The sequence below is a fragment of the Heliconius melpomene genome, chromosome 11 (genome assembly GCF_056956725.1).
Source record: "Heliconius melpomene rosina isolate 202511_hmr_F chromosome 11, ASM5695672v1, whole genome shotgun sequence".
Classification (NCBI taxonomy): Eukaryota; Metazoa; Arthropoda; class Insecta; order Lepidoptera; family Nymphalidae; genus Heliconius; species Heliconius melpomene.
This window is the reverse complement of record NC_140399.1, coordinates 239391-266883: the sequence shown is the minus strand read 5'-3', so window position 1 is coordinate 266883 and position 27493 is coordinate 239391. Positions and strand designations below refer to the sequence as shown.

The following is a 27493-nucleotide window of genomic DNA, read 5'->3' as shown; positions in this document are numbered from 1 at the left end:
AAAGGGGGGACTAGTGCAAGACAGAAGAAAAATAAGTATTTGTATTATAAACTTGATTATCGTTACAAATTAACAACGATCGTATATTAGTGTTGACAACCCTATTTCGTAGTGTAACTGCTGTTAATACTATTTATCCACTATTTCTAGTATAAATGTTCCTTGCACTATTGGCTATTGCTACGCATCGATGCATACTTTACTATATATCAAATATTATTAGTAGTCTGTGGTCAGTGCAGTGAGTAAATGTGTTCTGTGGGTCAGTGTGCGAAAAACGTTGTCGATGCTGGTGGTGTTGTCGGTTGCTTTATATATTTGTTTCGAAGCGGCAAATCAAAATAAGCCAGTGTTTGATTGAATTTTAAATTATTTATTATAACATAAGACATAATATACAAATTAATTATCCAGTTTCTACGATGAAAGTGATTGTTAATTAGTAACTGATAATTTATTATTTTTATAAAGTGTTTGACAGGAAATTTGAAAACATTGGAATTTTAAGCCGATTATTTATATGTAAGTATAATTGTAACTATACTGTTTTTTTAATATAAAGAATACGTAATGCTCACGAATATTACGTTGTTCACGTAACAATTCCGTAATATATAGAAACAAATATATTATGTGGATTTTTTTTTAATTTTACCGACCTATTAACTATAGTACAGTCTACAGGATAGTTATAATAATATATTTTTGTTTGACTAAATTATTACGAAAGTTCCAGTATTGTTCATTTTGTTCTGGTGCCCGTGTATGCGAAGTTGCAAAAGTAAGAGATCTTTGTTTACGCTCCAGTGCAGTCGGCAGCCGGAGCCACCATTGCAAAAGTTGTATTTCTTACTATGACTGCACACGTTGTTTACTGTTGTAATTTAAAATATATATTTCGAGAATTTTTATTGTATAGTATTGCTAAGAAACGGCTAGATGATTAAATAATATAATAAATAATATTATAACTATACATAAGGAACAATTATTTTAGAAATATTCATACTACTATTGTAAGCATACCATTCATATAAACGTAGCTTCACGTTGCACGTAGGAGGGTAGCATAGGGAACCTATTTTTAAGACTCCGTTTCCGTTAAAACACTTCCGTACGCAACTTTTCGCCGAATTCTGGACGCATTGTTTGTTGAGTGTTGGAGCTTAACGCCGAGCTTAGCTTTCTTACCAAAGCGAAGAATATTTCATTTACACGAGAGGGAATCGAACCAACAACCTTTTGCGTTTACAGTCGCCCGTTCTTGCCTGTTCGACAGTAGTACGACAGCTTCAAGGTTTGATATTGCGAAAATCACTTTATACTCGTACCTTTAATTGTCGGCAGATTTGTGACAGACAAACGTACAGTACAGTACATTAATCTTCCTAGTCCTACATAAACATGGAACAAATGGATTTGATGTTTTAGTTATAAAAATAGCGGTGCAAATAACTTCTATACAAAAAAAAATGTATGTTTCATAATGACGGATTTATTTCCAAGTTTGTAAATATTTTCTTATGATGTAATTGTTAGCATAAAATTTTCATTTTACGTCTATCATCGTTGTTAATACAACAATGCGTTTGATTTAACAAACGATGGTAGTGGATACAATTCTCAGTAGAGAAATATGTCTAAGACGTAAGGTAAGCGGATACAGTGATCAAAGGATGTCAAAATAAAAAGTCTGTCTTAATTTTTTATTTTTTTATACTTATATACTAATGTTATAAAGAGGAAGTGTTTGTTTGGTTAAACTTACTGATCCCGAGAACGTAGAAAAAATATACTTTTGTTGGATAGTCTACTTATCGAAGAACACTACACGTTTACCATTTCGAAGTAACCCACTGTTTTATTGTATTTTATTAGTTTTGTACATATGCAGGACACAGCATATTATGTACAAAACTCTTTTCTCATTAAGACTGCCATCTTTTTTTTTTGTAGAGATTGCCTTCCATTTTCTGTCGATTTCTGGAGGCAATGCGCGTAGAGTGTCGGAATTAAACGCATTGCTTCGGTACCAGAGCGAGTAATTATTAAATATTTTTTTTCCTCAAGTGGGAATCAAACCCACCACCTGTCGCGCTTACAGTTTATTTAAACGCTTGATGCCTCTGTGCCATGACGCCTCAATTTTTTATATTGAAATGCTTGAATGTTATATTGGTTAGTTATAATTTATAACTTTATGTAAGTAATTATAACTAAAAAGAAACTAGGTCTATAAAATTATTCATAACGAATTTTAATAAATTTTGAATGTTTAACGTACAATAGAAAGTCTCTAACACTTTCAATGATACTCACATCCAAAGAGGATCAAACTTAATTGAAATAATTCTACGTCAAATTAAACACTGTATGTATTTGTGTAATTAATTTTCTTCTTTACTTAAGAAGAAAGAGAGTGAAGCTACCTTAAGGTATCTTCACTCTCTTTCTCCTGTAGCAGGATAGGCAGAGGAAACCTAGTTTAAAACACTCCGTCGCTCACTTTTACCCCAATTTTTGAAACGATGCGTATTGAGTGGCGGTACCCATCGCCGAAGTAAAAATAATACATTCTTCCGAGTGGGAATCAAACCCACAACCACCGCTATAACAGAGTGACGATGTACCACTGCGCCACGAATACTTCACATACATAAAGTATAACATAAAAAGTTTCGCCATGGCGTGTGCTGCTTGTATGCGCTTGTTTATTTTCTCTGAGCATGGGGAAGCTTATGTAGTTCATGGTGGTGGCCGTGATGCGTGACGGCAACAGACAGACCTAGTTACGCTTTACTTTATACAAGACATAGGAATAGAAAAAGATTTCGATTTGATTTTTTCGCAGGTGTGTAGATATAATAACTATATTAAATATTAATAACCTTTGTGGCTGAAATATTACCTATTTATAATGATAGCCTCGATAATTTTTTACTTATTAGTAAATAGTATAATCGTGTACGATATTTATATTAATAAATCATCAATAACTTTCATAGTTTACGTCAAATAATAACTTTATTACAAGTTTTTATTACATCGAGTTTTTTTATAAATAAACCAGATAATATATAATATGTATTTCTTTTCTGTTTATTTTATATTACACGTACATACAGCGTCTAGGTGAATTAGAAAATATTTCATATTTTTTTATTTCATTAACATTAAAATGTCTGCCGGTTAAGACGACACACCATGTCTAGAGGAAGTGGAACCTGTCGCGCTCCACACATGAGTGGTTCGGGGTAGGACGAGGGTCGCCACGGGTGCGTGTCAGTGGTTGCAGTAAAGTATGGCTGGCTAACTGTTAATATTTAAATTTCACTCTTAATAATACACCTATACCTCGTGAAAGTCGAGATATAAAAATTATATAAATATTTGGACTTAGCCCATGAGAGTACCGCCATGTGGGATGCCGATGCGACTATCATTGTGCTGATAGTGGTTTCAGTTAACGGTTTAATAGTGAAAAGCCTCGACCAATATCTTAAGTCGGAAAAAAAAATCGAAAAAGAACGGAATGTCATAACATTAGGTTCCCCCAACATGGGATCCAGCTGAAGCCAAAACAAAAAACAAAATGCAATTCGAATAAAAGTTACAATTATTAATAGAACAATAAGACAGTAAATATGACTTTATTAATATGTATTCTTAAAAAAATAAGTAACATGCAATGAATAAACTAGTTTCGGAGTAATATCTTTATATATTTTTTTGTATACATATATGACTTAAATATTTTTTGCACACACATAATATATTTTATAAATATAATATATATCATAATAGTTATTGTATATGTCGGTGATGAAATCAGCATCTGCTGAGGTAAGCGCGACTGGCAAGCGGCGGGCGGCAAGTGGCAGGCGGTGACCGCGTTGCTCGCTCCGCCGCTGCCTCAACTGGCTCGGAACCACTTCACTGTTATACGTTGCGACTGCCGAGGTGCCATCTATCATATACACTACTATATGTATATGTATCTTATATATTAGTGATAAGACACTGCGTACTTCACTCTCCGCCTGAATTCGAGACATGTCATTATTTAATTATCCTTGTCAGAATCAGAACGAGGAAATGAAATTAGGTTTTATCAATCAATCATTTACCCAAGTGGGCACTGAACCTAAACTTACCGCGGTTACAAGAGTAAGCGCAGTGTCATGTCTAAGTGTTTTCCGTTTATTTTTTGGTAAAGACAGCAGTTTGCGTGCAGAGTTGCATATCCAAATATATTTGGTGGTACTATAGTACAAACAAATACTTTAACTATACTTAAAGCTATAATAAAAAATACTAAAAATCAATATTAATAGATTATAGCGTGACAGTCGTATATTATATTGAAATTAGTCTACAGTACAGACAAAGGCAAACTACGGCCATCACGGCGCAATGGGACAACGTTATGGGTTTTGGTTCCACTCCAGGAAATTCATAATTTTAATTTCTCAGCTGCAGCAGGACGAGCTCCGCAAAATCTCAAATTCGGGCTGATATTAGAGAGAGAGAGAGAGAGAGAGATATTAGGGACGTCTCGACACTAGATTTTCTTTGCCAATCCCGTTATGCGGGAAAGAGCGTGAAACTGTTTTTAACTGACAAGGTCGCCCCGTCAGCTACAGTCAGAGCTACGGTGTTCAAACAATGCTCGTTACATGTAAATGACTCGAAAGAAAGCGAAATTAGCGGCGCTGTGATTTTGATATTTTTTTCCGCTTTCTAAATATGCGATGACTTCAGTGCTAGGGAAGGTCTCTGTTTGCATAGCGTTGAGTTTTTGTCTATAAGTTAATAATATAGAAGAAGAAAATTAAGTTAGTTTATTATACAAAACTCTTCCGTTACTAAGTAACTGCCAGATTTAAATCTACTAGGCAAGTTGAAATCTGGCATATTATACGAGTATATACATAGGCTACTTACTGTGTTGAGTTCCGCCACTCAACACGCACTGGGCAACCGAAGTATATATATAAACGGGAACGGAGTGTTTTAACAATAGGTTCCCAGGTTCCTTCTGTTTACCCTACTTTGTGTGGGATGCGATGTGAAGCTAAAAACATATATAGGGGGCTTAGAAAGGGTAAGAACAAGGGAACATTAATTCCTGTATTTATAAAAAGTCTGATCGATCTTGAGATGCCGTTTTCTTTAATAAAATATTTAATTTATAAATTAAGGATTATAAATTATTTATAAATTAAGGCCGACTAGTTGAGTTATAAAATTACGTTTAATTTATATTAAAAATATATTGTTTATACTATATTGATAAGTTATTGCCATAAATCTATACTTGTTGCAACTGATAGCGGATAAATTGCAATTACTGTAAAGATTAATCGATATTTGATACATATTCATGCATGTGTGATCATTATCGGTTAATAGAGTGGATATGTTACGGCCACTGGTATATTAAACAGTTTAACTCTTGATTCTTACTAATTATTTTATTTCTATTGGTCTTTTTTATCTTTACGCTGTATCCTGCTCACAGCAGCAGGCAGAGGGGACCTAGTGCTGAGACACTCCGCCGATTTTTGGAGGCATTGCGTTGGGGCGTGTTCAGTGGCGGAAATTAATCTGTTGCGTTTACAGTCACCTTATGCCCTACGCCACGACTTGACGAATTTACAATGTCTATTTAAACAAGTAGAGAATTGTGTGATATTTTTAAAATATTATTCCATTTAATAACATTACAATAAAACAAAAACATTTACATATTATTATTAATTTAATTATTTGTTACAGCGAATCACACAGCGTCCGGTGGTCCTAGTAGCTGGTGGCCCGCTCCCAGCTGAGCTCCCCGGCCGGCATGCGCACCGCGCGGTAGCGGCAGCATGGCCGCGCCGCTGCTGTGGCTGGCGGCGCTCGCGCTCGCCGCGACGCCGGCGCGTGCGCAAGGTGGGTCTAGCAAGGAAATTACTTTTTAAAAATTATAATCTGTTAGAGCTCAAGTAATTTATTATTTTACGTTTTTTAATTATAAGAACTTATAGATTATATACAAATTATATTATAACATCTGCATGATCTTTATGTAATGTATTGGTATTGGTCCCGATCAACCAAAAAGGCAATCGAATCTACAATCTATATTAAGAGATACAATTGTGAAAGAATATAACGAAAACGAATGTAACAATGTAAGCGATATAGAGGCTCTTCTTTATTAAAGTATAAAACAAAATAAAACTAAATTTAGTAAGAGTCAATATAAAACGGTCAGTTAACAGACAACCGGACAGTATAATAGGCTGTTTGTTTGTTTGCCGTCTATTGTTCTAACACCGCCAACGCCGCGCCGCGCCGCTTGCGAGGTAGCTCACTGAAACTATTAAATGTTATTTAACTAGTAGACAATGCACCCATGTTTTCAAATGGGCAATGTTTTGATTATAATTGTTTATTCATTTCAAATAATAAATTTACTCTTTGGTGCCAAGACAATGCCTTCTTGCAACGTGCTATATTTCGAAGTATGCGAAGAGTTTATAATCATAAAAAAAAAATATAAATAGATATACGTCAACATTGATTTCCTCTGACCTTTGCTCTCATTAGAAAACATTACCTCTGACTCCTCAGATGAACTCCCTACAATTAACACATAGCATATATAGTCCGCAATCACGGCTATCGCGACCCCCGGGGGGGTGGTCGGCCGTTCACACCACTTGAATGAGGTCAACTTGCCATTTCTTAGTACAATGTATTGAGTTACGTTTACTTGAGGAGTTGAGGAAATGCAGTGCATATTGTTTAAGTTCTATTAGTTTTTTGTTATCTGTGAAGTTAATCATACTATGCTCTTTTTCAAACTCATATTTTCAATATTTTTTATTTTATATTTGACATGTAAATTATTATATTATGTATGATGCTTTTTGAATTCGGTTAAATTAATTATAAAGACAAAACGTTTTTTGTCCTCAACACTTGTCTCTAAATTTGCTCAGTGCATGAGAAACGGAGTATCTTAACACTCCTAGGTTTCCTCTGCTTTCTCTTCTATGTGCGGGTTACAGTGTGAAACTAAAAAAAGTATAGTTTTTTGAATGCCATCTCTATTATGTTCTTTGTCTCTATTGTATAGCTCCCACAAAACTTAATTTGTTGATTGTAATTCGTAAGTCTCTTCCTAATGAACACTGAACTGTAATGATCACGAGTACGTATATAGGCTATGGCGTATGACCGTGTGCAGTACAATGCACTGCCATAGCTAACAACACATTTACATATTGTTACTTTTTCACCTTTTAATTTCCTATGTAATATGCATTTTATCGTACTGTATACTTTAACATTTTTTAAAAGTGTTATTGTTTTTCATTCACATTATAGAACAAAATTATTTTAGAATAATTATGCGTAAACGTGGACTCGGAGTAAATTGAAATCGAACTCACAACCCTCGCGTTTTCACTTTCCAGTCAAACCTATTTTCTAAATTAATATGGGTATACTTAATACGCTTACGTAACACCAATAATGATATATTATAAAGGAACTAAAACAATTCCTTATTGACTCTAAGAGTGTCTTATTTCTCTATCCAATACGACCACTGTCTTACCACAACTCGCGGAAACGTTATAAGAATAGAAAACGTAATGAACCTACATGGCCCCTGCTTCCAATCGGTCTACCAGGTACTACTACAATGCAACTACTATAAATCAAAAGCCGCGAGCCTCGCTAAGTGACGATTAACCGCTTTCAAGAGGTTAACAATGTCTTAGTGCATTCCTAATAAGATTTTCTTAACTGTGTCGTCGTGTCACTTGTGTCTCACTTTGTACATTTTTTTAATGTATTTATAGTTTCATTTCAAATTATTTCTTATTTTAAAAACTAATAACAGAACACCTATAAAAATACGAATAAAACATTTTATGATTGGATCGTTTATCCTTTTATACTAAGCTAATTAGTTTGTTTATTGGAAAGTGCTAATCTCAGGAACAAGTAATTTTAACTGAAAAAAAAATAATTTTAGTATATACATTTAATAAATATGATATGTGACAAAACTCTTAATCATTTCTATTTCACCACAGACAGTAGAAAAAACGAAAGAGAGTATAAAAAAAAAAAAAACAAAAACATTTGCAACAACAAACAGTTTCTAAATAAAATGTGCAATAGAAACCGTATTCACACCCAAACGATGCAAGGACTCCCTCGGTAGAACATTACAAGCATTTATATAATTACAATTAGTGTTAAACGTTAGATATCTCTAAAGTCGGCTCAACTTTATATTAGGAGAGTGAACGTACATATCCGCTTATTAAATTGATTAATATTATTTTACCTACTTACAAATACAATGTTTCTTATATAATTGCAGTAACATACATATATTATATATGTATTCCGTTAAGCTTATTATGTACACGCTTTATTCTGCAAATAGCAGGAAAAGAAAAAAGAACCTATATAGTGCAAGTCAAGTGATAGCATGTCAAGTGACAGAAATGTTAATCAGAGGAAAAATGATAATAATTTGTTACCTACTATGTATTTTTCACTGTCAAAAGTTTTTTTACTTCACTTCACTATTACAATTTACATGAAAGTATGTAACAACGATGGACCGACGACCTGAAGAAGGTTGCTGGCTTCGACTGGATGCGGAAGGCGGAGGATCGGGAGCTTTGGCGCACCCTGGAAGAGGCCTATGTCCAGCAGTGGACCCGAAAAGGCTGATTTGATTGATTGATTGATTGATTGATGTAACATAGATTTGTGTGGTGCGCATAATTAACTTTAATGAATATTTAATAATATAGTTTCGAGGCGCACGCCCAGGATGGGATTGTTTTATAAAGAATAATAATAAATATTGTCTTCCTTTCGTAATATTAATTTTTTTATGCGGTATTTATGCGTATAATTATTTTATACAGGTAAAAACTTTCATAAAAAATGGTTTAAACACGCCTCTTCGAATGCGTTTATACTTGTTCCTTTTATTAATTTGTAATTTTTTATTTATTTATGTTTTGTAATTTTATGATAAATATATGCTTACGATTCTGATTGGAGGCTTCTTAAGAGAAAGTTATAAACCACTTAGTTTTTTCAATACTGTTGAGTATCGTCATCCAACCTCATATATTGACTGAATGAGATTTTTTAGGTACAGTCTGAGTATTCGCGACGGGTCTGGGTTCAGTTCACACTCGGGGAACGAATTGTTTCTTTACCTCCTCTCTGGTAACAAGAGAAAGCCCTTACGACGTCAAGTTTATTAAATAATATAACAAAACTTAAAACTTTTTAACACTAAAAGAATAATGTAAAAACAATTGAATAAAATATCACCAAATTATACATAGATTTTTAAGATTTCCTCGAATATCGTTAATTACGCTAGTGATTAGACGCCGGAAGTGCATTGTTATAGAGCAAGAGGATATGAGCCATCAAGCGTGAGTTGCCTGTACAGTATTACTGTGCGAGTGCAAACCTTACTTCAAATTGCAAATGGTACACTTGGCCGAAGTTATATCTTAAAAATATGAATGTCTCGTCAAGGTCGACCCAATATTGTAATAAGTCCATAATGCAGCTTTTTATAAGAACTTGGTTTAATTTTGAGGCCAGATATGGCGCAGAGAAACAAAGTGTGAAACTAGGAAATCAAATAGATATTTATTTAAATTTATATTTACATTTCACTCAACACGCAATGCCTCCAGAAACGTAGTGGTCTTAACAGGTTACCTCTGCCTACCCTGCTATCAGCGGTATGCAACGTTAGGCTCATTCTAATAAACATTACATTTTATATAAAGTTATAATAATTTCACGAGTATCCGTCGTTTCACTATCGTACATAATGAGTTATAAATTATAATCATACCTCTAAGTAAATTTAATTTGTTAGTCTCGCCCTAATATGTTAATTTGTTCCGTTTTGATTATTCTTCAAATTCTGTTGCATCATTCGTTGACCGAAATCGAACCCCGATCTTCCGCAACTAATTCGCGGGAACTATTTCAACGAAATACTAATCGATCGTTATTTTAATAATTTAGTTCCAGCGCAATGACTGTGAAATAATCTAATGATACAAATAGCTTCATATTTTTTCTGCTAATCGAATAGTTAGGCAGTGGAGAGCCTACTGTTAAGACACTCCATTCTGGACTCTCCTCCCAATTTTGACTTAATTGAACTCTACGCTTGACTACCAGAGCGGGAAAATGAAAATATATTTTTCACGCCGTATGTCACACATAGAAGGGTAGGCAATGGGAATCTGGTAACCTAGTATTAAGACAGTTAGTTCCCATTATGATATTTCCGTTCCCCATTTTCAGCCGAATTCCGAAAGCATTGAATTGAGTCTGAGTGGCGAAACTCAACCAAATCGAACTCATAACCTTTTACGCTTACAGGTCCAGGTTACGTCTCTGCGCCACGACTGGGCTAATAAAAATACACAATTTAAAAATAATCACTTCTTTGAGTGGGCGTAGAATCCGCACTATCGCGTAGACTAGAACGCTGTCACCACTGCGCCACGACGACCTCGAACATCAAAGAATATCCGTTGCTTAGCTAACAGTTTGATTTTGTAATTTAATTGTACTACAATATTATAGTGCGGCTTACGAGTCGTGGCCGCGCTGAAGTTAGTTGCAGATGGCTGCGCAGATCAGATTTAGTGGGACTTTTCTTGCTTTTAATTTTTTTGTTACTAACAAAGTGGCGGTCCTCGTCGGCCGTACTATACCTTCAAGTCCGGGTTAGTTTAAAGTTGGGGGCGGAAGCACGCTTGGTAGCTTGCGACCCCGCAACGCCGCTGTCCACCGGTCACCGGCTCTACCCCAATTTCTATTTAAAATTTGACGCTATAGTGACATAATAAGATCGAATCTAGCTAAATTTGGAGGCGACAGATTGAAATGCTAATTATATGCTTAAAATATATACTTCCCGGACCTTATTAGAAATGATGTCAATGTGAAAAACCAACACCTCGCTAAAAGCACAGAAAAAACTTATAGTAAAGTTTCCTCGCTACCGCACTAAATGAAATAAATAATCTCCTAAAATCTAGTTAATACACATATTATTTAATAAATAATATGTTACTTTCAAATTAATTAAATCACCTATTAACCACGAATTTTTATTTTTTATTATACTTTGTTCAATAAATGATGACAGTAATCACACATTTCATACTGGCAGCGCTGTGATTTGGAGTACTCATGTCTATCGAAGTAAGAAATTATAGCATTTGATAACCACATCGGAAGTTACGACGGCGACTGGATTATTAGACAATTATTAGACAATGGATGCCACAAAAAAAATCTAATTTAATTTTGAATGAAATACAGTTGTATAATTTGTCATAGTTTCAGTATTTTAATCAAAACTGTTGCAAGAAATTTGTAATTTGTATTTGTAGAAGAATAAGAAACTCTACTTTTTTCCCTTACTTATACGCAATGTCTCCAGAATTCGGCGGTAAGTGGAGAACGAAGTGCCTTAACACTAGGTTAACAGCAGGGTTGGCGTAAGCGGGATACAGCGACATGCTGATTCATTCTCTTCTTCGATAAATATTAACTATTCTATATAACAGACTAATTCTCCAGGTTAAAATATTTGTATTTATTTTAGCAATCACTTAAATGTTCTAAGTGGAAAGTATCTCAGTTTGCATTCACGTGCTACAATTTTTTTGTCAGAATTCTTATCTCCTATGATTCACACTATTAAAGTATTGTTAATGTAATAAAGAAATTAACGAAAAAAACGAATTCAACTAAATGGGTCCAGTTCCGCTGGCATAATTTCATGATTCACCGTCAGACCGTGCGTTGATAATCTATTTTGTTTCTTTTGTAGAGGTAATATTGCAGAATGCTGCCTTATACTAGCTGGCGGATTTTAATGCAGTTTTTACATATAAACACTAATTCAAGTAGGTTTATATGTACGCGAGCGAAACACTGGTATTTAAATATTTTTGGTTCACCCATCTCTTTGGGCGGAAGATGAGGATCGTAGTAACTAAAATTGTATTAGATTGGGTTCTTCAAATGAGAATCGAACTCACGCGTTCTCTGACGCGTTTATAGATTCATGTCTAGTATCAGTCGTAGGACTCGTCTCAGTTTTTTGTGTGTTGAAAATAAAAAACAAAACTAATTGAAGTCGTTCTTCATATTCGTTGGTTAGTCAGTCATGTCCAGTAATATCTATTGGTGGTTATACCTCATAAATTAACGCCATTTTGAATTTGAAATCGACCGGAAGTTGCGAGGGGAGTTTATGACGATACCATCGTCCGGCGGCCGAGTTGTCTACGCACCTGCTTTTTGTATTATATTTGAATGAAATTTACCTTATTTATTTATTAAATTACCAAAAAACTGATTAATTATAATGCTCTAGCAGGATAAGCATTGGAATACTCCACTAGTTACTAATACTTTTACCATTATGCTATTTTTCTGGTATCCGAATTTAGATGTTAACTCGTAAAACACGTAATCTATATCCTTTGAAACTAATTTAATTTGACTTTAATAATTTCCAACGCCAATAGTACCTAATATATGAAATGTACAGGATCTACGCCCACACCAGCGCTCGCCGCTATAGCTCTCTCCATCCGCTCCCGGGGTGAGTTTCTGTAACAGACTTTAGACAGCACTGTAGTACTGTTACTGCATGATCACTATCACATTCGTATAATATAAAAGATAAAGATAAAAGATATTTATTAACAAATAACATACACAATTTTTGTTACTTCTGGTGGTACCCACACTAGGTATTCCTGTATCGTGGGTTCCAATATATGACTTAACAATTTACGACTAATGTTGACACTCGTTTAACAAGAAAACAGTAAAGAGGTAAATAATCATAACAAAAATAAATTTAAATTTTAAAACAGTTAAATTTTGATTTTTTTTTTTTTTTTTTTTTTTTTTTTTTTTTTTTTTTTTTTTTATTTTAATTACAGTTAGTATTAATAAAATGAATAATGATAGGTACTATTGTATATGTGATAAAATATTTTCAGTGGTTTTATAGTCTAAGGTAGCGAGCCATGACGAAATTTTAGTTCTAGCTTTTTTTAACGAGCAAAGCTTAATATCACAAGCACTAGCAATTTTATTATAAATAAATAATTCAACGTAAGGACTGAAACGCCTAGCAAAACAAGACCTTATTCTAGGCAGTGGAACATTAAAGTTTCTACGATTAATCAGATCATTATACTCTTCTGAGGACGCTATTCTTCGATGTGCTTTCAGTGCCATTTTTAAGTAAAATAATTGACGTACGGTAAGGACGTTACTTTCCTGATAGAGCATAACGGTTGGGTAAATGAAAGGTTTATTAAGCATCACCTTGAGTACCGATCTTTGAGCTCTTTCGAGCTGAATCAAATGAGATTTTAAAGCACTACCCCAGGAGCTTATGCAGTAGACAATTATAGACTGACAAATAGCATAATATACACTATATAAAGTCTTAAGAGATGCTGATTGTTTTAGTAGCTTCATTATACTGATAATTTTGCGCACTCGGCTTGAGACTGATTTTATATGAGCTTTGAAATTTAAATTTTGATCCAAAAGAATTCCTAAATATTTAACTTTATCTGTTTTTGTAAGGGCTGAACAGTTACATTTACTTTTTTGGAGACATGTATGAAGTTGAAGTTGTAAGGTTGGTTTGGGGGCGGAACTAGCCGTTCTATGAAAGCAGATGTAGTTTGTCTTATTAATGTTTAATGTGAGGAGATTATAGGATAGCCATGTGGATATTTTTCGCATTCCTGTTTCAGCTTTTTCACTGATGTACCGACTATGTTGATATACCTATGTAGATTGTTAATAGAACTTGTTTTTGTTTAATTTTAATTTATCACAATTCTTTCACTGCGCTATGTTGTTTTACATATTTCAAACTTATAGTTTTACCATACAGGAATAGCATATATCGAGAAATATAATCATAAAGCCGCCATATTCGCCCCGCAGGTATCCACTCCATGCACAGGACTGTATACCTACGTGACGGTTGTGGGTTCCGTGAAAACAAAAACTTTTTGGTCATATATAAGCATCTACTACGAAATTGATCTCGGCGTGTGAACAAAATTAAATAAGTATCATAAAATAGTATCTCTCGCCTCCCATAGGTCACGGGAAAGTAAATTACAACTATTATTATAATAATGCTGAATTAACTGCGATTTACTTTCTTATTTGGGTTATTTGACCACAATAAACTATGTAATTTGCTAATTCTAATTCAATTATCCTTGCGTCTTCTATACTTGATCTTTTTGAGGTCAGAGAAAGTGAATATCGCGATTATAAGTTAAATATAAGAGATTACGTAGTACCTGGAAAGGCCGTCGTGGCGTAGTAGGTTACCGTCTGACAGAAAACGGTAGTGGATTCAATCCTCATTCGGGGAATGATTATATTTAAATTATTTGCAATTTCTCACTTTGGTAGACATAGCGCGGCGTTGAGATCTGTAACTCAAAACGTAATGTTTGAAAATTAGACGAGCAACGGAGTATCACCTGTCTTACCTTCTGTGCGTAGAAAAAGCGTAAATTATTAGAATGTATTGTAGAATAAAATTATATAGTAGCATGATGGTTGTTAGTTCAAATATTACTTAGGGAAATTTTAAATAAAATATTTTCATTTCCTCAAACTGGATTACACACCATTTTGCGCTTGATTATTCAACTTGTCACTGACTGCCTTTTTTCAGGCGGAAGAAAAGAAGAACAAGAAGAGAAATACCAAATAACATTAAAGGCATAAAGAAAAAATCACGTAACGCACGCGGCTACATTTTAATTAATACAGCGGCGCCAATGCTTTTAATTGATCGCACTAGTTTTTGCGCAATTACGTTTTTTATGCTCTGAAAGCGACACGCGCGCTCGCGGCGTTTTAGGTTTTGGAGATATTGCGTGCCGACCATACTTATCATGGTTATTGCTGAACTGACCTAACACAAAAATATTTATTAGCTTATAATAGTTTAAGAAAGTGTTGAACATTTGAAATAATTACAATGTTATAAGATGACAATATTTTATCCAATTTAAGATCATAATATCGAATCAGAATTTCATCTATGTAGGTTTGTGAGTCTGGTTTGTTGGTAGGACTTATACTAATTCTTTTTAATCTTTTCACATTTTTCGGACATAGGGAGCGTAGTGATTGTTCACTTTTTTTCATTTTCCGTCATAAACAGAGTCACTGCTTGTTATGTGGTAAAGACGACATCTTATTTACTACATATATATAGGATACAGCATGAAGTTAATTTTTTAACCCCCAACGAAAACGAGGTATTTTATATGTTTAAACGTGACTGTGTAGTGCGCTGTCTGTTTATGGTCTTATAGCTTCCAAACGAATGAACGACGATTTTGTTTAAGTTTCTTTTTGTTAGGAAGTGAATCGACCCCCAGAGTGCTCTTAGCCAAGAAAATACATTCAGCTTTATGAGGAATATCAGCTTTTCTATAGTCGTTTTTGTTTTCTTATTGTTTTTTTTTGTGTCCGGGGTTTATTTATCACTTATCCTCTTACTCGTAAGTATTTACTATAAAGCGCTCTATCTTTCTATTACATCAAGTTATCTTCAATGATTAAATACTAAATTATGCATGATATACCTCCAGCTTCCCATCATCATCCATCATAATTATCATTTGTTTGTTTATCGAAAATCTTTAATTACACGTTTTGCATTACACAGATGCTATTGTCTTTGATACATCAAGATTTCGTCGTTTATATCTTGTTAGTGTTTTAAGTGCCTAACTGCACATTATTTGAGAATTCTCACAGTTACTTATTTCTAGTAATACCTACATATCTGGCACTGGATGCTAAATATGTAAATTATTTATTTATTTACTCGTATTATTTGTTTTTTTACTCTTTGAATAGTCTATACTAAAAATGTTATTGTAATTACTTAATCTTACATATAATCAGTTGCCTACACAGGGACGTTAATTAACAATTGACCACTGATTGACGACCAATGAAAATGAGCCAGAGATTGAAACAATATAATGTCAGTGTATTACTGCAAAGTGAAAAGTCTGGCACAATGGCTTGATTTACAAGTTACAAAAGACTAACGTACCTGACAGACTCGTGCACATCATTCGAGACTACTTATCAAACCGCTCATTTAGATATAGGGTAGAAGGCACCCTTTCCTCCAGTAGGCCAGTTAGAGCTGGAGTCCCTCAGGGCTCCATACTATCCCCGCTTCTGTACAATCTGTACACTCACGACATCCCCAAAACCCCAGGTACAAACCTAGCCCTTTTCGCAGACGACACCGCCGTCTATACGTCCGGCCGTGTATCAGTCTGCATAGCAAACAGACTCCAAAAGTCCATGGACCGCATAGGTCAGTGGCTATCTCAATGGCGCATAGACGTCAATCCCGACAAAAGTAACATCATATACTTCCCCCTTCGTAGGACAGACTACTTGCCACATGTTCGCCTTTTAGGCAAAATAATCCCCGAGGTCAAACAGGCCAAATATCTAGGTGTCATTCTCGACAGTCAACTGTCCTTTAGAGCCCACATTAATTATGTTCGCCGCAAAGCGGCCTACGTTTTAAGTTGTTTGTACCCACTCATTTGTGCTAAAAGCAAACTCTCTCTTAGAAATAAAATCCGACTCTATAAATCATGCGTCAGACCCATTTTCGCCTACGCCTGTGTTGTGTTCGCACAGACAGACCTTAGCCGACTACAAATAATCCAAAACCGTTTCTTGCGTAATACTACCGGTGCCCCGTGGTACATGCGTAATAACGATCTCCATAGAGACGTCAAATTAGATTCAGTAAAAGAGCACTGTCGCAAGCTCTCTAGTAGTTATTTCACTAAAGCCGAATCGCATCCGAATCCGCTGGTGGTAAACTCGTGTAATTACGCCAAACGTCGCCCGTGGGATCGCCGTCGACCCCGGGATATTCTAACCGATGATGCTGACCCCATCACTAAAGCGAACGACCCCAAATTTGTAGGTAGGGCTACACACAATCGCACACATACACGCTACGCACACCGTCCCCGCCGGTGGAGACGAGGTCCCAGCTTTACTGTGGCCCAATCGCGCCTCGGCGCGAGAGGAGCCCGCACTCATTAATCCAATAGGGCATCAAGAGCCCTCCCCAGTAGGCTTTGGTCGAACCGATCGAAGCAAAGCCCCCCACTACGAACGGTGTTCGCAAGTCGCGGTCCGAGTCTCAAAGGAGACGCCCTTGCGCCACTGTGTTCTCTTTTGTTGGTACCTTCCACGGTAGCCATGCCAAGGTCAGAGCTCGTCTAGCTCGGCCTCCCCAAGTCCGGTGACGCTGTAGAGGCCGATATGGCCAACAGCATACTGCTCAATCGAAAAACGAAAAACGAAACTGCAAAGTGACATTTTCATAAATCTAAGAGAGTAGCAAATCCAATCTAACACTCTCCTAGTGATTTTAGGATATGATATTTTTCATTTGAATGTTGAAGTCATTAGTCGACCTGCTTTCAAAGCTATTAGAATTATTGACGGCCGTTCATATAAAACGATTGATATCGTGACTCGGCCATATATCTGCTTCTTTTATTGATTTCTTTTTTGTTATTGCCCTAAATAATAATTATTTTTATTATAGTTGCGTATTGGCATGAAACTTTTTAGTTGTTGTGTAGAAAGAGTTATAAAGTATGCAATATCGCAAATGCAATTTCACTTTTAGAGCTGCAACCTGCAATTTTGCACAGGAACGTCTATAGATATAATTTAGTAGTATGTACTTGTTATATGCAATTACCGATGCATTACGTTTAGAAATAGAAAGATATTCTCATTTCTGCTATGGTAGACAAACCGCGGTTATGGACGACCACTCAACACACTATGCCTTAAATTCGAGTCGAAGACGATAATTCCCTCTGCCTGCCCTATTAAACGATACAAAGCGCGCAAGTGGATAAAGGGGAAATATTAATGTCGTGGCCCCGTGCCCCTGAGGCGGAGTAAACGCGACAGATTGTGAGTTCGATTCCCACTCGAGGAAATTTACTATTTTCATTTTCTCGTTTAATTTCTTCGTAACGAGGCAAAACACTGCGATGATTGCCGCCAGTCAAGACACAATGCCTTAATGGGAACGGAGTGACTTAACACTAGGTTCCCAGGTTCCCTTCGCCTACCTAATTAAGTGCAGCATACAGTGTGAAGTTAAAAAAATAATGTATTTATAAATTTAACTTTCAGCTATCCAAGATAGTCGGTGCTATTTAATGAACGGTGGAGCGGTGGAGAGTTTCTTCATTAGTGAAGATACACCAGTTGGCAGTATTATAGGTGGGTTGGGAGATTTTGTTGACATAATTTTAGAATATTCTTTGTTTGTATATTGTTTTATTATATGTTGTTAGTAAAAAAAATAACAAAAAACCTAAAATACCCTTTTTAAATGTCGCCACTGTATTACATAGTTAAAAGAAAGAAAAACGAGCCCACACACGTACATATACTTAAAATTTTAGAACAGATAAAGATGCAATCTACAGGCCGTCGTTTCACAATCTGAATGTAAATTCTATCGTTGCGGGTTCGATTTCCACTCGAGGTAATGAATTGTTATTATTTTCTCGTTCTGGTAACAAGTAAAAGCGTGACGTTGAGCTGCGCCACTCAACATACACTCGACTCGACTCGAGACGGGACTCCCTCTGCCTATCCTGCTATATGCGGGAAACAGCGGGAAGGTGAAAAAAGAAGTAAATCTAAGCTTTTTTAAACAGGTACACTGAGTGTTAACGGAGATCCTAACGAGTTAACCGGAGACATATCTCTCCGCATACAAGAAAAGAACCCCGCGGTCGCCCTCGCCGCTGGTAGCAAGAATTTGACTCTCACGAGGGCACTGGATAGGGAGGAACAGCTTGGACCTTCGAGCGTGTATGTCAATGTGCGCTGTGATAGGCGGCATACGTCGGATCCGGTAAGCTTTTGTTCATTTTTCGTTTTTTATTTAAAAGGAAATGTTTGATGAGAACATATGGTTTAGTTAGTCAGAGCGCTTGGACTTGACTTTGGTTTCCAAGAGGCGCAGGTTTCAGTGGGCAAGGCGAAGAAGTATTTAGAGATCGTAGAGCTCAGCTCTCTGTGCTTTCTACTGAAACCTGAACTACCTCGTTAGAGATAAAAAGATATATCTACACCCTGCACCCTACCTACCTGCATCGTAAATGGTTCACTCATAGTGATTTGAATTCAAACATGAAAATTTACGTAATATATTGTACCACGTTGAAGTCACTCTGCAGTGAGAGTTACGTCAGGCACATACTTGTATGTACAGGGTGAGTCATATTGAACTTTCCGATTTCAATAAGGTGTGTATTAAAAACAAAGCGACATGCAGTAAAAATTATTTTATTGTTTGAAAGCACATAACATGCAGTTTTAATTTAGTTGGTTTTAAAAATGATATCCTGTAAATGTCTACCTCCATTGACCACACACTGCTGAAGCCAAACTCTGCAATAGCTGCTCTGTCACTCGAGGGCTGTGAAGTGGTCGTTCGTGTAGGTTTCGTGGGTTATTCTCAGCCCAGTATCGAAAATTCTGTTTGTTGACAGTTCCGGCGAGGTGAAAATGTGCCTCATCACTGAAGATCAAAACAGCAGTGCGGGGGATCTGCTGAATGTCGCGGCATAAATTTGTTCGTGTGTCTAAGTCTCTAACTGTTAATTCTTGCACTACCTGAATCTTGTATGGGTGAAATTTAAGGTCTCTATGCAGTATTCTGCGGACACTACTGAAAGATAATCCTAGTGAAGCGGCATGTTTCCGAACAGAACGCCGAGGGGATTGTTGAATTGAAGCCCGCACTCTATCCACGTTTTCCGCTGACGTTGACGTCCTAATTCGGCCTTGTGGTCTTGTTTTTAATGCTGATGATGTTGCTCTAAAATTTGATACCCAATTTCTGATTGTTGGTCCAGTGGGAATGGGATCACGTCGACCAATAGCAAAATGTAAACGGAACGCACGCTGTGTTGTGATCACGGAGCCGCCATTTTTAATAAACTCTTCAACTACGAACGCACGATGTTGTCCCGACCAAGCCATTGCTCACACTAAAACTGCATGTCATGGCGCGTCTAATGACACCATCCCCACCCTTCTACTCCTTCCCTTCTTCGTGCAACGTCCTTCCAAAACCGGAAAGTTCAATATGACTCACCCTGTATAACTTAGCACTTATTCCATTTCTCTTACCGGTACCGTATTTACATATAATGGACATGTTATTTCATGTTCCTTTCAGAGTTTCATAATCCCGACATCAATCCGCGTGTACGACGTGAACGACAACGCCCCCTCCTGGCGCGGCGCCCCGTACCGCGCGCGTGTGTCGGAGCTGTCGGCGGCGGGAGCGCGCGTGCTGGCGGCGACGGCAGCCGACCCCGATCAAGGCCAGCATGGGACTGTGCGGTACTCGGTGCTGCCGGGGCCGGGGAGCGTGAGTGTTTGTCTTCCTCTTAAATGTTATTATCTTGGCACTGTCTTAACAAAACCATCACGTTGGCCTATCAAAATGGCCTAAACTACATAAAAAAATATTTAAAATTCCAGGAATACGTAGCCTTCGCCAGCGAACTCGACAGTACAATAATCATCCGCCGCCCCCTGGACTATGAGACGCTACGAACATTCACAGTACGTTTAAGAGCCCAGGACGGTGGGTCGCCCCCGCTCCACAACGACACCACGCTGACCGTGGAGGTGCTGGACGCGGACGATCAGAACCCCAAGTTCACGTACGACCACTATACGGTCGTGGTGGGCAGGGATGTGGAAGATGTGAGGAGATTTTTTGGTATTTTTTTTAGTTTCGCTCTCTATCCCGTGCTATGAGGGGATAAATTTAAATGAGGTTAGAAACTTAATTTTAAGGCACGTTGGTTTTCGCTTTCCTTCTGAATTCTGAATATAAAATATTGAGTACAATTTAAAATATTGAGTATTGATGTACTTGAAATGAAAATAATGTATTTTCCTCCTCCGAGTGAGGATTGAACCCACAGCTATCACGTTTACGGTTGAAGTTTAACTTAGAACATGTAAATGAAATAACAATTTTAATTTGTCAATTTATATTTGTAATTTTAAAAGAAATTACCTCTTATCTTTATTTTAAAGTGTTAAGTCTTTTTTATAAATCTACTATTAATTAACTCAATAAATTAAGAAAAAGCTAAAAATGTGAACATCTTAAGTTATTATAGGTTAGTAATAAATGTTGTCAATAGAATTACACCATTTTACATATTTAGATTTTACATAAAGTGAGAGTTATAAACTGACGCGTGTTTAAATGAATAAAATATACTAATTGTAATACATTTTTAAAATGCTTCAAATCCTTAGTCTCTTTATAACACGCTGTATATACAGGGGTCCATCCTGACCCCCACCCCCGGCCCCGTGCATGCGGCGGACCAGGACCTCGGCATAGCGGCTCCAGTCCGCTACAGCGTGAACGGAGAGGGTACAACTCGGGTGCGCGTAAACCCTGACAGCGGCGTGCTGAGTGCTACCGCGGGATTGCTGGACCGCGACGGGTTTGACTACACTGTTGTGCTTAAGGTTAAAATATAACATTTTTTTCTTTAGCTTCACGCACTATCCCATACGTAGCAGAGATAACCTAGTCAACACTCACAGTATGACTTACGACTATAAAAAAAATACTTTGTATTGTTAAATACAAAAAGGTGTTATAAATGTTCCTTAAATATTTTCCATTATAAAAAATCACGAAAATTTTATAAAATTTGCATTAAAGTTATTCCCCTTCAAACAACCATAACCAAAATGGTGTCAATACCATCTAATTTTTAATAATATATAAAATTAAATATTACAGGCAACACAAGTAGACAACCCTGACCGCTACGCGCTAGCAACACTCGCGCTGAAACGACACGCACGTGACGCTACCACAAGTACCCCGGGGGGTACGTCTCCCGGGGGTACAAGTGGTGCCGGGGGTACAGGAGGTACGGGGGTACGCTTCACGCGCCGGTCGTACGTGGCGCGCGTGGCGGAAGACGCGGCGGCGGGGACGGTTTTGATGACGCTCACTACTAATGCAGCTGATAAGGTAATAGTGAAGACTAATTTAAGTATATAATAAATAACATTTTCTCTGGTCAAATGATAATTCTTAGAAATAGTTTTTGTGTAGCGGAATTTCGTAAAAATTCAACATTTAATTCCGCAGCCCCTGCAGTACTACGTGTCAGAGCGCACCTTCCTGCAGCAGTTCGCCATCAACAGCGCGGGCGATGTGCATTTACGGCGCTCGCTGCCGCGCGACAACGTCACAGAATATAAGTACCAAGTCATGGCCACTGATGGCAACACGGTAGGGATATTATATATGTATAACCCTTGTTCTTGTTAATGATTTAACACTAGTTTTTTGTTCACTCTTTTAGATGCGGGGTGCAACGTGAAAATATTTTAATTTTATTTGTAACTGCTTCCAGAACGACACAGCGTCCATACAAATAACCGTGCAACACGTGAACGAGTGGGAACCGCGTTTTAAACACGCGCACTACGAGTTCATGTTGGACGCTTCTTCCGCTAACACGCATGAACACGCAACACGCGGCAGGCTCGTAGGCACGCTACACGTGCACGACGGTGACGACGAGGATAATGTCACGTTGCATCTCACTGGACCTGATGCCAGGTGTGTGCTGCGTGTTTGTAAAAAAATACACAAACACACTTTGGAATTGATTATGGTTGACATTTACTAAATAAAATCCAGTATATTTAGTTTTTTATGGCATAACTTCGAGGTATTACTTTAAAAAGGAAACGATTAGTAGAAAAGCATATATATTTGTAAATTTTACGTTTGTATTTTGTCACGTGCGCTTAGCATATGATTAAATTTTAATGATTTTATTTGTTTAAAATCTCCGCTGCTGTTATTATTAAATGATGTCTGATAGAAATAAGCATGAATAAATATAATTATAGTAATAAAAAAATATAAAATCAATGAAATTTTCATTGAAAAAAAAAACATATTGTCTATTCCAATAAGAATATACAGTGATATCCCCGTTGCTAATACCTTCCAGGCTGCTGTCAGTGAGCGCGGCGGGCGACGTGTTCGTGTCGGACCCGCGCGCGCTCAACGCCAGCGAGCTGCACGTGGTGGCCACCGCCGTAGACTCCGGCACTCCTCCGCGACAGGTACTACAGCACAGGGCCGGCACAGGAGGCTGTGCCGTAGAAATGCTGCTTATAACAGAATTTATCTTGAAAAATAAAAAAAACAACTATTACATGAACAAATCTGTTCCTTTGATTTTGTTCCTTTGATCAAGCTTTATAAATTCTGTCATAAACTTCATTTAAAGCGTAAATCAGGTCCTGTGGATACCTAAGAGATCTTGAGGGCTTTTGACGAAGGCGCGTCACGATCATTTTCCTGTTTAAAAAGTGAAAAATAATATTGAAATATGTAAAACAATTACACAATAATAAAATAACTGCTATAATTATAATCGTATTATATGTTTTAGACATCGGTCCCAGTCGTCGTCCGCATCACGTCCAAGGGCGGTGCGCCAGGTGCGGTGTCGGGCGCAGCGGCGGGCGCGCCCGTGCTGCTCGCGGCATTCAGTTGCGCGCTGGCGGTGTTGGCGATGTTGGTGGCGGCGCTGCTGTTGCATTTGTGCAGGTTGAAGTACGTACTGAAAATGCTGTATCAGTACATTGAGACAGGAACCCAAATTCTAAATGTTTTTCAAGTCAGATAACGTCTTAGTACAGCCGTTCTGCCACTCGAAGGAGAAGTGAAGTCCGCATCTTTTTTTTTTCTTTTCGACTGAATTTTATTGTTGACCTGGTCATTGGTCTTGACAGCGTCACCGGGCGAGAAGGGGCGAGAATAGGTCGCCCCTGAAGAAAAATTACAAGCTTTGATAGACGCTCATGAGAAGTCCGCATCGCTCGTTCCCACTATTTAAAAACGACGCATCATTCACCGCACATCCCTAAAAGCTGACAACTGACAGTGTTGCCGTCCTCTGAATACACCCAAGTCTAACAACTTGACGTTCCAAATTCGTACTCTGTGACATATATTTTTATAATTTAATTGCTTCTTTGACCATCTGCTTCTGTTCAACCATTCCAGTAGTTTTATTTGAAATATTTTTTTTTGTTTATTTATTTTCATTTATGTTTTAGTTCTACATAATTACATACATTTATAAAGAGTCGAGAGCTTTTATAACTATTATATTTATACAAAGTAAATAGGTATAGTAAATAGTTGAGAATTCTTGTTGAGTTTGTGAAATGCGTAAAGATAATATATATATATTACGTTGTTATTATCATTAATATTAATAAGTGAGTAATTTCTATGAGTTGGTAAAGTGCATATATGGATAATTTTTCCTTTCTCCGCAGACGGAAGCGCCAAGTAAAGGACAAGAGTTCCGTCAGTCCCCTCCCCGAGAAGCCGCCAGTGGCAGCAGGCTGCGGCGCGGGCTCCGGGACCGGGGGCTCCCTGCAGAGCGTGTCTGCGGGCGCCAGCAGCATCCTGGCCGCCTCCACCACCAGCTTGGACAGGGCACCGCCCCACGCTGCTACCAACGTCAATACTAGCACTAGCACCAACACCAGTAGCACTAGTGCCAGTTCTAATATTAATGTTGCTAATAGTAAGTTTTTTGATTATTTTATTCAAATTTTACCAAATTTATATCGAATCCAAATCATTCTTTTTGATATTTGTGTCCCACTCGATTCCAATTTTTCTAAATATAGCATTATAAGTAAATAAAATACAGCTTCAGGCTGTGTACCACACATAGCAGGGTAGGCAAAGGGAACTTAGTGGACCAAGATTCTTGAGGCAGAGTGTGTTGAGTGGCGCAACGCTGCGCTTTGTCTCGACACCAGAACGAAGAAATAAAAAATTTAAATAAATATTTTACTTCCTCAAGTGAGGATGGAACTCACAACAAGTCGATCTTTTATTATAAGTAAAATGTGCTTATTGTTAAAAAGTAGGTAAATTAAGGTAAAATGTATAAACTAGTACTTGTATTTTACTTGCAGTGTAAAATTGATTATTTTTCTTCATATGAATGATGACAACCATTGTAAGTGGAGTCATCATACTGTCATTATGGTACGATAATATTTCTTTCTGCATAATATTATTATGCCCATCGTGACGCAATTACACAGCATTTGGCTGTAAGCACGCTTAGTGTATAACGTCGATGCCAACGCGGCGTAGTGTTCCGTTCGTACATTTCTATATTTATAGTTGATATGTAACAGAGGGTGCGCTGAGCGACCACCTGCACGGCGGCGCAGGGGGCGGCGCGGGGCGCTCGGGCGTGGCGTGGCCGAGCGCCACCATACCTGCAAGACTCAAGCGACTCAGCTGGGATGACGCACAGGTGCACACACACGACGCCAAACTTATACTAGGGCAGAGGAAATTTAAGTAATTTATTTCTTCGAATGAGCATCGAACCCACATCATACAAACGATCAGACGCTGTCACACTGCGCCAGGACGCCTCGTTTCATTAATTTTGAATTCATTTATTTTTACCCAAGACTTCGCCCCCTTGGTAAAAAGAAAAAAAAACTAATAGTATTGTGCTGATGAGACATGAGCATGAGCATGCTTATAGTTATATACTTATAGATATATAGTTTATAGCTTTTCTCGATAAAGGCGCTAACCAACACAAAAACAATTTTTCAATTTAAACCAATCATTTCCGATATAAGATCGTTCAAACAAACAAACTCTCCAGTTTTATATTATATACATCAACCACTTGACATGTTCTAAAAATATCCTTGACTTATTTTGGTTATGTTTGCGTACAGATAAGTGAAGAGCGTCGTGACGTCACCGAAGCAACCAACACGACGGTAGCGGAGCATATGAACCTCACTGTGTACTTTTGAAAATACGCGAAAAATGAAAAATCACACAAAAACATACACGGAACTCTAAAATTAAAACTAATTAAACCAAAGAAATCTGCAATTTTAGATCCTCCCAAAATTTGACGGCTGTAAAAGATGCTTGTTGTTAAAAGTTATACCAAAATTTTATGTATTGGAAAAAAATTTTAACAAAAAATTGGCACAGGCCCCAAACACGATGGTTATGTGTTCGATTTCTATTTGGGGAAAGGAAATATTTAATATTTTCATTTCCTCACTTTTGTAAAAAGGCAAAGAGCGGCGTTGGGTTCAGCTACTCAATTTGCAATTCATTAAGAATTCGGCAGAGAGTGGAAAAGGAAAATGTCTTAACGGGAATGGAGTGTATTGACACTAAGTTCCCAGGTTCCCTATGCATATCCTACTATGTTCGAGATACAGAATGAAGCAAAAAAAATTGCATATTTTTAAATTCACAAAAAAATTTAGTTTTCCGTACATCTTCAAATATTTTCTGTTGAAATAAACAAAATGTGTTGTGAATTGTATACTATTAAAATATTTATTATAATATAAGGTTATTCCAATTAAATATAATTTATTATTATAAAATGTTAGAAACCTTAGACTTGACCAATGTTGTATATAAAAGTTAATTAAGTTTTTATACGTTTATATCTAAGAATTATACAAAACTTGTATAAAGTATAATAATAATTATCATTATTAATGTATAAGATAATTTTTTTAACTTTTAATTCGATTACAAACGTATTTTATTTTCGAAAAAACTTCAAATATATCAAGTTTACCTTTTGTTCTTTTTTTTACCACTACAATATTTTTTACCACCAAGTTAAAAGTTTAATTATTTTATGTCCTTATGTGAATATTAATTATTAAATTAATTAATTGTAATATAACATTATGTATATGTTTGTATATTTGGTGATTATTTAATATTTGTTATAATGTCGGCGGCAACTGTTAATTGTAATAAACTTTTGTTACTAAACTGTATTTAATTTTAGACTAGTTCTTACCTGAGACTTCGCGTCGCCAAATTAAAATAACTAAGAGTCGTGTCATGACACATGATGACATGACACACTGTAGGTGTTCTAAGTAATTCTGGCCGCGGGTACAGTTGTCAGTGTGTTACAATGAAACTATTAACATCATGTGATAGTCTATCCTTCCTCGATAAACTAAATGTTCAATACAAATATGTTCTTTTAATTAGAACCAGTAGTTCCTGTCCAGTAGACCAACGTGTTCAACTAAATAAACTCTTTAACTTTATAATATTAGTATAGATACTAAACGAGCTTTCTCTAAAGATATTTCTCGCGAAAGCTGCAAAGTTAAGTACATTCACTTGTAAAAT

The 27493-nt window shown here is 36.7% G+C and overlaps 1 protein-coding gene and 1 long non-coding RNA gene across 3 annotated transcripts; one reads left to right on the top strand and one right to left on the bottom strand.

Moving 5' to 3' along the window:
* Window positions 1–267: 267 nt before the first annotated feature.
* On the top strand, window positions 268–26291 carry Cad96Cb (protocadherin Fat 4-like Cad96Ca). 2 transcript variants are annotated; one of them, XM_085193051.1, is made up of 16 exons: window positions 268–522; window positions 5779–5934; window positions 12635–12688; window positions 18355–18444; window positions 18888–19087; window positions 20420–20614; window positions 20728–20955; window positions 21550–21741; window positions 22022–22258; window positions 22379–22522; window positions 22647–22855; window positions 23256–23370; window positions 23703–23866; window positions 24598–24851; window positions 25480–25601; window positions 26044–26291. In XM_085193051.1, the coding sequence occupies exons 2-16, from the start codon at window positions 5871–5873 to the stop codon at window positions 26122–26124; spliced, it is 2349 nt and encodes a 782-aa protein (XP_085049177.1). In that variant the 5' UTR covers window positions 268–522; window positions 5779–5870; the 3' UTR covers window positions 26125–26291. The 2 variants fall into 2 exon arrangements, with proteins under 2 accessions (XP_085049177.1, XP_085049178.1); XM_085193052.1 differs by lacking the exon at window positions 12635–12688.
* Window positions 19985–20348, bottom strand: LOC146534227 (uncharacterized). Its single transcript, XR_014878429.1, has 2 exons — window positions 20142–20348; window positions 19985–20056 (listed from the first exon to the last, which is right to left on the bottom strand). It is a non-coding gene; the product is annotated as an uncharacterized LOC146534227 (long non-coding RNA).
* Window positions 26292–27493: the final 1202 nt, after the last annotated feature.

What these genes read in the sequence shown, in the direction of transcription:
- Cad96Cb (XM_085193051.1), top strand. Translation starts at nt 5,871, where the DNA reads ATGGCCGCGCCGCTGCTGTGGCTGGCGGCGCTCGCGCTCGCCGCGACG. An exon ending in TTGCATTTGTGCAGGTTGAA is followed by an intron (nt 23,867 to 24,597) that starts GTACGTACTGAA and finishes CTTTCTCCGCAG; the next exon opens with ACGGAAGCGCCAAGTAAAGG. An exon ending in TCAGCTGGGATGACGCACAG is followed by an intron (nt 25,602 to 26,043) that starts GTGCACACACAC and finishes GTTTGCGTACAG; the next exon opens with ATAAGTGAAGAGCGTCGTGA.